Raw genomic sequence first — 11,050 nt, forward strand, 5'->3', positions numbered from 1 at the left:
GGTGGTGGACGGTGGTGATTGGTGGTGGCTGTGATGGATGGTGGTGGTGGTGGTGGTGGCGGACGATGGGTAGTGGTGGTGGATGCTGGTAGTGGCGGCGGACGGTGGGTAGTGGCGGTGGATGGTGGTGGACGGTGGCAGTGGGGGATGGTGGTGGTGGCGTACGGTGGGTGGTGGTGGCGGACGGTGGTGGGAGGAGTGGATGAGAGGGTGGCTTCAAAGGGATAAGAGTATGATTTTTTGCGAAGATGTTTTAAGCAAGATTTCTTTGCTTTTCTTTTAAGATGAAAGAAGATAACTTAAGATCTGTTTTAAGAAAAAAAACAAACAGTCTTCAAGGGTAATGTCTGCGCGCGTGCAGACATTAGCTCCCTTGAAGATGTTTGAAGAAAAAACAAACACCCCTTAGTTGTCGTTATTAATTTCATTTAAGCCTATAAGACTAATCCATACCCTATTAAAAAAACCCTTTACTTTAATGTTATTAATGTCATGCCTCTTAACACGTTTTATCATCAATTATGTTGTTAGAAAGATTACATATCATATACACATGTTTATATGATATTATGGTTAAACGAATTGAAATAGTAAGTTTTTTATTTTCTTGAAGAGCAGGTTTCATTTCAACAAAAACACCATACAACAAAGATCATTCAAACAAAAACGAAATAGTTGCCGCATAATATTTTATTGTAAGAAGTAATATAATAAAATAAGTATATAAACGTCAATTAGTTGGTGGTCAAATGGTAACGAAGAGACTTGATATTTCATGTAACCCAATTTCGATTCATACCCTCATCAATTACTTTCGGCGGCATCAGGTGATGATGGAAAAGTAGAGTAGATGACGACGTTCACTAGCTAGATCCTTGAACTGGACGGGTTTCACCTCAACATATTGTCATGTCTTCTGACGAGTATTCCCGAGCTTTTGCCTTACGTGAGGGTTTTCCTCGGATCAAAATACGAGTGTCTACTGGTGTTATGAATTTATTCAATACCTCATTTGAATGATTCGTTGATATTTAAAAAAATAATTATATTAACATAATGTTATTGCAAAATAGTATTAATAATTAAAAAAAGAGGTTGGAGGGCAGTAGTGACAGGTTAAGTAAAAAGTCTAGAAACCTAGTTTCTTCAACTCTACTTCTGATCCCCTGACAATTTTCTCTCACACGCACGCATAAACTCCGTACCCCTCATCTTTTACGTTATTCCATTTTTTACCCTCACCCTTTAAATGCTCCATCCATTATATGAGCATAAAATTAAGACTTAGATTCATACGTTAGTTGAACAAAATAAATAATAAATATTTAAATACTTAATAAATTATTAATCTAATTTTAAATTGATTAAGATTGTATATGGGCATTAGAATATTAGAGGCAGACCTAAACTCATTTGGGATGAACGTATTAGACATGATTTGTTAGCTTTATACAGTTATGAAAACATTGTCAAAGATAGGATTTCGTGGAGACGTGTAATTACGGTTAAAGATCTATAAGTGATGGTTCCGACTTTGCTTCCTGTGTCCGTATGGTGTTTATGATAGGGTAATAATTATTATTTTTGCCCTTGGCACTCTATGTTAGTGGTAGTTTTCTACTTCCGTAGTTTTGAATCGATAATTAGCATACCATAAATATTTGTTATTGGTGTTATGCTTTACATCCGGGTTTTGTCTAGAGCCGAGGGTCTTACTGAAAAAAAACTCTTTATCCTTTGAGATAAAGGTATGATTTGCCTATATCCTATCATTCCTAGGCCATACCAAATATAGTTTTGCTATTTGTGAGAGTCTACGGGGCATGGATGATGACGATGATGATTACTATTTTTGTCGGTTTGAAAACGTTTTCTAAATATAAATTATAGTTTATTTTATACAATATTTGAAGCTATATTATTTTGAAAATAAAGGTTAAAATCTAAAGAATGGATGAGCAAGAGAAATATGTATTAATATAAGCGTAAAGTTAAAATACAAAGGATAATAAAAATGAGAAATGTTAGAAGTAATATAGCTCATTGATCTTAGATTCGAATGATTGAGATTAATTTAATAAATAAAATTTGATGGAAATGGCATGAAGGTAATAACTCACACTTGTTGATTTTCTTTCTCCACATGCAAGGCACATGTCAATTCCCCCCATAATTTTAAAATGTCCATAACTTTTTCGTACGACACTATTTTTTAAAAAAATCACCATAATAATAAGCGTTTTTTTTTGTCTTTAATATGAGTATCATATTGTTATATAAAAATAAAATAAATTAATGGGTTTTTTTAATTGAGATTTTTGTTGTTCATTGTGTCTTTTAGTTGAGTTTTTATATGAATTATATTATAGATTTTGATCATTATATTTTTCAGTTGGTACTCATATTAAAGACAAAAATTAAAACAAAGATTACGTCATTGTGTCGTTTTGTTTGTCATTAACTTTTAGTAATTGTGTAATACGTTCATTGTCTTTTATTCGAATTGACATATGAAAAATTCATTTAATTTGTGAAAAATAGTATTGCGTTCATTGTATATTACGTTCAAGTCATTGTGTAATATGTTGTTTCCATTGTGTTTTACGTTTCAAGTCATTGTGTTATATATATTCACCATTGTGTTTTTCGTTTCAAGTTAGTGTGTAACATGTATTAATCATTGTGTTTTATGTATTAGATAAATTGTTGTTATTTTATCATTATTTTTACATATTATTATTACACAACGGTGTTATTAATATTTAAAAAAACATAATGATGAGTTGAAAGACTCAATGACGAAAAAAGACACAATGATAAGTGAAAAGACACAATGGTGTGCGAAAAAACACATTGACATCCTTTTTGTTTTAAATTTTATATAACAAAAATTATACTCATATTAAAGATAATAAAACACTTGTTATTATGATGAATTTTTTAAAAAAAATATATCATACAACAAATTATAAACGTTCTAAAATGATAGGAGTATTAACATGTGACTTGAATATGGAGGGAGAAAATGTGTACAATTAACTCTATACCCTTTTTATTTTGGTCCCCACTTGATACATGTCAATTATTTATGGCTTCTCACACTTCTTATTTTTGCTACCCTTTGTAGAATAATTTGACCCGTTAATATAATTACTTTGAAATAATAAATATTTATATAACTTAAATTGTTATATATTGTTATATAATTCGTATGTTAGTTCTTAATCCTCTAGATTATTTATACTCGCAATAATGATAAAAGTCACATCAAAACTTATATATTCTCTTCTCTCTCTTTTTTTTTTCTTTTGTCCTTGTTGTTTTGTTTCCTGTATATTTACTTTTTTAACTTATGATAGCATATCCGATCGACTTTGTATAGCGGATGTATAACAGCTAAATACTTAAATATATAATAGATGTGACTAGATGTATAACAGTTAAATATAAACTAGTTTAAATCAAAATTATTAGCAATGAGATACATAAATAATAACATAAAATAAACTATTTTATGTTCATCGTTCTTGGGTTCCATCATTTAGTTCGGACTAAAATACAACAATAAATTAAATAAAAAAACATATAAAAAAAATTAAGCTTCAAAGTACAAAGTCCAATTGGCAACTTTATTTTAATTTCTGTTTTAATAAAGCTTCAAAGATCAAGGGCTAAAAGTGAAAATACATTTAAATTATAATATGCTAATTTATTTTAATTTCTGTTTTAATTAGCCATCTCCTTCATTCTGTTTTTCCGATTTGGGTTTCCGGCCGTCGGAATCCGACGCTGGCCAATGTTAATATTATCCAACGGCTCTATTCTTCATACCAACGGCTCTTCACGCATTCCCAATACCCCTTTACGCCTCTGCCCTCCCGCTAGCGGCCTTGTGCCTGCTTTGAAAGCCGGTGCTCGCGCCCCTCTCGCGCCTCGGTGGTGTGGTGCTCGCGCCCCGGGGCGCGAGCGGATGGGCTCACGCGCCCCCTCTCGCGCTCCACACCCCTCAACCTTATCGGCACACGTGTAAGGTACAACTACTATATGCTCTGACAGGTTTAACTGTACAACCTTTTTATGCATATGCTTTGTCGTTTTCTTTCGGTTGACTTTTATGACTCTTCAATCAAAATTGATTTGACTTTCTGCTGGTTTAGTTTTGTCATAATAATTTGATGATTTAAAAATTTTTAAAAAAATATTAATGAAATAATATAATAATAGAGTTTTATTAATTCTTTTAACTTGTATTAATTTGTATGTGAATTAAATTCTTGATTTTGGTTTATTTTTTATACGAATCTGCAAACATGTTTAGCTAAACGAGTTGTTTTTGAATTGATGTTACTAGTTCTTTGAGTGTCCTTTTAATTTTATAACTTTTAGAAAATAACTTATACCGACTGAAATATTTTATGTCGATTTTGCAGGATGAATGGGTGATTTGTAGAATATTTCATAAACTAGGGCTAAAGAAATCAAATGGTGGACAAAACTACCCTCACTTTGAGCACCACCAATCAACACTTGAACCATCACCCTCAACTCCCAAACCTGTTGAAATTACCAAAAGGCCCTTTCACGACGACACAACCGCCATCTTGCACCACCATAATCCACCGGTGCCACCCTTCCAAAACCAATATTTATTTGATGACAACCATCAAGAAATCCATGATCAAGACATCAAGTCACTTCTAAACCTACATACATTTCCAACCCTAAATCATACCCCTAACCAAACCATGGTTAAGCCTCTATTCCCAAATCAATCCCTTGCCCCTTGTACCCATGTTGCCAAAATGTGCAAAACCGAGGCTCATTTTAGCACTCAAGAACTCCCTGGTGCTAACCTACACCGGTGGGACACAGATTACATCCCCCCGACTCCATTGTTTTTATTTGAGCAACCAGCGCTCGGGGGAATGACTCACTTTTTCAATGGTGGCAGTGCAAGATTAGATGCAGGGAGTACGAGTGATCATAGCAATGTGGTGGGCACATTAGACAAGGTTGTGTTTAATAATTCGATGCTACCATCTATATGATATGATCACGGTACTTTTATATATATAAATAAATGTTATAAAACCTATGATAAAAGTTATATAATTTGGGCTTGGGTTGAGTTTCCTAGACATGAATAAAAATGATAACCTTTATTCTCAAATAAACCCCCTACCCATATTGCTAAAATGTGCAAAATCGAGGCTTATTTTAGCACTCGAGAATTCCATTATGCTAGCTTGCACTAGTGTGAGACAAATTATATCTCCCATACTCCGTTCCCATTTAAGCAAACGGAGTTTGGAGGAATGGGTCATTTTTTTCAATGGTGGAAGTGTAAGATTAGAATCGGGATGCACAAGTGATTGTAGGCTCGTCACAATGCGAAGGGGGCGTTGGACAAAGTCGGGTTAAATAATTTGTTTTTACTAACTATAAGATATGACCATAGGGGACAATGGTACTTTAAATAGGTAAACAAGTTCTCCAAAAGCTATGATAAAAGTTATATAACTTGTGTTTGGATTGAGTTTCTTGATTTGGATAAAAATTGGATAGGGGAAATGTGAATATAAATGTGTCCAATCCAAAAGGGCTAAAAGTGGTAAAAAGTTAAACGATGTCGTTTGTATGCAAGATTACATTTATGAGTTGAGTGGATGGGTTGGATTTGATTAAAGATTGGAAGCTTTTGACGTCAACTCACCATCAATAGTGACGTATGTCAATCTCAACTTGGGTTTTCACCATCATACAATATGAATACTGCAAGCATAATCCATTATTTTATGTAACTAAATCAGAAACTTATTAGGGGAAAAAAAAGCAAAACTTATTTTCAACCAATTTGTTGGGCATTTTGTTAATAACACAAAAATATTTTTCTTAATAAAAACATATTTTAAATGTGAATACACAATGTTTTGTAGAAAAAATTCTGAACATTTTTAATTAAATTTTGCGTGTCATTGGTTAAACCCTATTTTACCTAAATGACATGTGATAATGTATACATTTTTAACAAAATTTAGAACTACCCTCAAAACTAGACTTCCTGAGTCAGGATAACCGTCCATCTCGATTTTGAAGCTCTAGGCTTCACTTACACAGGTAGTAGCGAAGCTTGGACTAAAACATCGGGGCGGCCGCGGGAATGTATACAAAATTTCACAAAGGGGGGCGGGCTCAATTTTCGATCGAAAACGGCTAAATTTACGCTGCGTATAAAAAAATTCGCCCGAAAACGGCTAAATTTTACACTACCTATACAAACTTTCTGTAACACCCCGACCAAAGGCGGATTATACATCGGGGCGCCACATATTGTTTCATTACTCGTGACACTATTTGGGTGTCAATATTTAATAAATACATTCATTCGCGCACGCGCAGAGTAAACACAGATAACATAAATCAACATAATTCAATATATTATAAGGCAAAATATTCGAACAACAATAACTTGTCTTGATACATTTTAATCTAGGTCCAAAAGTAAAAACGTCCTACGTGTCCACAAGCTCCAAATGTAGCTACAGCAAACCTGAACATGTGTTAAAATAAACGTCAAACACTTGCGTGTTGGTGAGAAATCAAGTTTAATACAATACATAGGTAACAATAAATCTGCGCGCAACACGTGTATGTCTGGTGTTTAACAAGGGTGCAATCAGATTGTGATCAAGCCTAAATAGATCATAGCTCATAGTTCATAGTTCAATCCGTGCTCCCAATTGAGCACAAAAACGAGAAAACATCTGTGCAAGTGTAAACAAAGAAAACCGTAAACGATAGGTCTCCCGTGTTCATCTAATGGATCCATGAAAACTTCGGAATAGGCCGAACAAAGCGGTTAATGATACACACATACAAATAAACAGCCAAGTAAACGTCCTCAACACATGGGATACTGCGCGACTAAAGTTCATAAACAAGTTTAAGACTCTAAGTTTGTACGAACACATGAACATCCCAAAACATTAAAAATAAAAAGGGATTAGGTACGAGATTACTCACTTGATAAACGGTGCGGTGTAAGATAAGCAAGAACCAACTTTAAACAAGCACAAGTTAACCTATAATTAAAGATTATTGTTTTAACGATTGGTTTTAAGTCTTGATTATAAGTTAGCATAATTAATAAGTAACTTAAACAAATTATTATATATAATATATATATTACCGGAAAAGCAGGACAGAACAGGGAGGAAGACGGAGGCAGAGAGGGGGGCGGCAGAGAGAGCAAGGAGAACAGGAGAGATTAAGTGTTTTGTGTGTGTAGTGTTAGGAAAAATAATACTATTATTTATAGAGAAACCCTAGGGACACAATCCCTAGAAAAAGGGGAAAAGATCTCAAAAAGCAAAAGATTCCAAAAGCAAAAGATATCAAAAGATATGGCAGCACGGAAAAAGAGAAAAAGCTGACAGGTTAACAGTAAAAAGGCATGGGCGGTTCAGATAAAGGTACTGGTCAGGCATGGAAAAAGCAGATCTCAAAAGATAATGTCAGTCACTTTTTCTGCCAACCAATGGGGTTGGTGCGCATGCTGCGCCAAAAGTGGCTTTTCAGACATAAAGCAGATTAGGTCAACAGCACAAAAGATAAGACAACACAAAAGCAACGGCTAGATTAAACAGAAGAAAACTCAAAGGGTTTAGCGCGAGAAGGCTCGAGCGCGAAGGCAGACACAGAAGGTCAAGAGAGCGCGAGCGCGAAGGCAGACGGAACCAACCTTAACGCGTCGCGGAAAGAACTACATTTCTAAGCGCGCCGCGGGAAGAATCACATTTCTTAGCGCGCCGCGGGAGGAACTAAAATTCCTAGCGCGCCGCGGGAAGAACTATAATTCTTCGCGCGTCGAGGGATGAACTACGATTCTTAGCGCGCTGCGAGAAGAACTACAAATCCTTAGCGCGTCGCGGGAAGAACTACCGTTCTTAGCGCGCTGCGAGAAGAATTACAATTCTTAGCGCGATGCGAGAAGAGTTCGTCTCGCGTATCGCTGTAACAGGTGGTCTTCACGCAGGATTCCTTGTAAGGGGTCTGGCGCGTGGAGCTGCGCAGACAACCTTAGGCGGGAAGGAACAAAGGACAAGCAAAGAGTTAGAAGAAAGAGGGAAACAAGGCGTAAGGGCGGGACGGCGACAAGAGGGAAAAGAAGGCGGAAAGAGAAAAGAAGAGGGACGGGACGGCGGAAAGGAAAAGAGAGGAAGAGGCGGGAAGGAAAACATTATTATTAAAAATAAAGTATAAGTATAAATAAATATTAAATCATAAAAGAAAGAGATCGGGTCAGAGAAACGGGTACCTGGGTCGGGTCGGATCGGGGCAGATGTCACACTTTCGGCCGAAAATGGATAAATTTACACCATGTATAAAAAAAATTCTGACGAAAACGGGTAAATTTACACTGCAACATAAGTGGGCCGGGGCCAACCCAGACCCTAAGAAACCTTCGCCATTGTACACAGGAACACCATCAATTGGGAAACCCGGTGTTATGAAAAAACCGCCTGAGTCAGTTTTCAAACCTAATACCCCTAAGTATAGGTGATCAAATCGAGTTGGTCAAAGGAACCGGAACCGGTTCAGAACCGGTTCCATTTGTCAACATCACTGTTTAAACCGGTTCCATGGTCGAACCGGTTAGGGAACCGAACCGGTTCCCCAACCCTCGGATCCGGAACCGGTTCTGACCGGTTCCTAAACCGGTTCTTACACTGTAACCGGTTGGAACCGGTTACAGTGTAAAATATTATTTTTTTTTTCGTTTTTCGTTTCCGCTGCTTGTGTAGGTGATGATTTGTGTTCTTCTGATTTCTGAAGAGGCTCATGCTACTTTTGTTGTTCACCCACAAAGCAATGGTAAACAACATATTGAACTTAATGCTATGAGTGTCAGCGTGTTTGAATTGATTAGTCTGTATCGTGTATCGTGTAATGGTGAACTTAAATCTGTATCGTGTTACATTTGTTGAGTTTGCTATGTATTATAGTCTTTTGGCTTACGCAAGTCAAATGCTGAATTATAATCAAGAGCGGTGTTATACGATTCGTATTTGTATAACATGTTAAATAAAAAAAACAATTAACATAAAATTCATTTTATTTACTTTAAGAAGTTCAAAAAAAAAGGTTACATGTTTTAAAATATTCAAAAACAAACTAACAAAACATTAAACTTATAAATATAAAGTTGTGACATATTATTTCTAGAAAAGTCTTCTTGTTCATCGTAATTATTGAGTGGCGACTTATTCATCAGAATTACTTGTAGAAACGCCTTCTTGTTCGTCGTGCACTCGAACATCAAGTGGTGTTTCGTCTTCCAGAGTGGTTACGTGTTGAACACGATCGATTGAGTCCAAGTGATCCTTCAAGCAAATGCACATCTCCACCGACTCCGAATTCAGTCTTGTTCTTCTCACCGATATTACCCTGCCACTAAGAGAAAAAGCAGATTCCGAAGATACCGTAGAAGCTTGGGCGGTTAGTAAATCACGGGCCATGGTGGCAAGAATCGGAAACTCGGTTTCCTTTACCTTCTACCAAGCCAAAACATCAAAAGTGCCATATTCCTCTTCGGATAAACCGGTAGAGAAATCATATGCACTATACCTACCTAGTTCGCTTGAAGGGGTGTTACCCCTTTGTTTTTTAGCCGTTACGTTGCGAACGGTGTTCATAAGGCTAATCATGGGGTCTCGTACTCTAGTAGCACTTGAACTTGATGAAGACCCCCCCGGCGTAGGCATGTGTATGTTTGACCCATATTTATTTATATAAAAGTCATACATAAATTTAAAATTCAAGTTAAAATCATTTTGTGCCTCTGTTGAAAAGTTTGGGTCAACTTCATGCATATCTAAGGCTGAAAAAATTTCGTCTATCACACATTCAACCCCCGTAACATTTAACATTGGGTTTAAAGCGGCAGCGCAAGTAAAAACCGGTGGCAATTCAAGAAAGTATTTTTTTAATTTAAACTTCATTGGTAATATGATGTTTGAAAACATTGGACTTTTATTTTCAAATTCTTTAAGATTGTTAACGATTAAAAATAACTCCGAAAGAACCAAGGGACTTGTCGGATAATACGTTCCCGATAGTTTCGTAGTTGATGTTTTAAAAACTTCAAGAAAAGTCGATAAGTCATTGATAATTTCCCATTTCTCATTTGAAAAGGGGATTGTCAAATCATTCTCGGCAAGACTAGAATGAAACATTTGTAAAGTTTCTCTTTGTTTCAAAGCACTTTGAAACATTATGCAAGTGGAATTCCATCGATGAGGTACATCCCAATTAGCTCCCAAAGCTTTTCTTCCCGTATCTTTACAAAATTTTCTATAATCCATTTGTCTTTTTTTACTTTTCTTAAAAACTTCATGTAGCATTACTCTAAAATCGTTTATAACCGATGTAACCTCATCCGAAGCAAGTCCGTCGTGCACGATTAAATTAATGATATGTGCAACACACCTTGAGTGAAAAAATACACCATTGCAAATCGGCGTATATTTTAATTTTAATTTATCAACCGCCGATGTATTATTCGACGCGTTATCAAATGCAATTGAAAATATTTTATTTTCTAGTTTATAAGTTTTTATAACATAATCTAAAATTTCAAACAAATTATCTCTCGTATGTGGATACTCAAAGAGTTCGAAAGCAATGGTGCGTTTCATCATTTCCCACGATGACGGGTCTACCCAATGAGCGGTGACACAAAGATAAGATTCGGGTAGACCATGTGGAGCCGACCAAACATCACTAGTTAAGTTTATTCCCGTATTTATATTTTCAAAATATGCAATTAGTACCTCTTTGGCCTTCTTCCACAATTTTAAACAATAACGTTTAAGAGTATGACGACTTACGTGAGTGTATTGTGGTTGAAGCGTATCTCGAATCATGGCGGTTAAGCGAGGGTTGTCGAAGTGGCTAAACGGCAAAGCTTCTTGAATCACAAACTTCGCTATACGATCTTGAACTCGATCAATTTGGTATGTAAATATTCCGCCTTCACTATCCATTTGCG

The 11,050-nt window shown here is 35.9% G+C and overlaps 1 protein-coding gene across 1 annotated transcript; it reads left to right on the plus strand.

Annotated features, from left to right (window-relative positions):
* Nucleotides 1–4,372: 4,372 nt before the first annotated feature.
* On the plus strand, nt 4,373–5,057 carry LOC143627100 (uncharacterized). Its single transcript, XM_077097000.1, has one exon. It carries the CDS (start codon nt 4,416–4,418, stop codon nt 5,046–5,048), a length of 633 nt encoding a protein of 210 aa, XP_076953115.1. The 5' UTR covers nt 4,373–4,415; the 3' UTR covers nt 5,049–5,057.
* Nucleotides 5,058–11,050: the final 5,993 nt, after the last annotated feature.

Source organism: Bidens hawaiensis, unplaced genomic scaffold (assembly GCF_021521415.1).
Source record: "Bidens hawaiensis isolate Kalapana, Puna unplaced genomic scaffold, B.hawaiensis_p1.1 tig00000458_1, whole genome shotgun sequence".
Taxonomy (NCBI): domain Eukaryota; kingdom Viridiplantae; phylum Streptophyta; class Magnoliopsida; order Asterales; family Asteraceae; genus Bidens; species Bidens hawaiensis.

What these genes read in the sequence shown, in the direction of transcription:
- LOC143627100 (XM_077097000.1), top strand. Translation starts at nt 4,416, where the DNA reads ATGTCGATTTTGCAGGATGAATGGGTGATTTGTAGAATATTTCATAAA.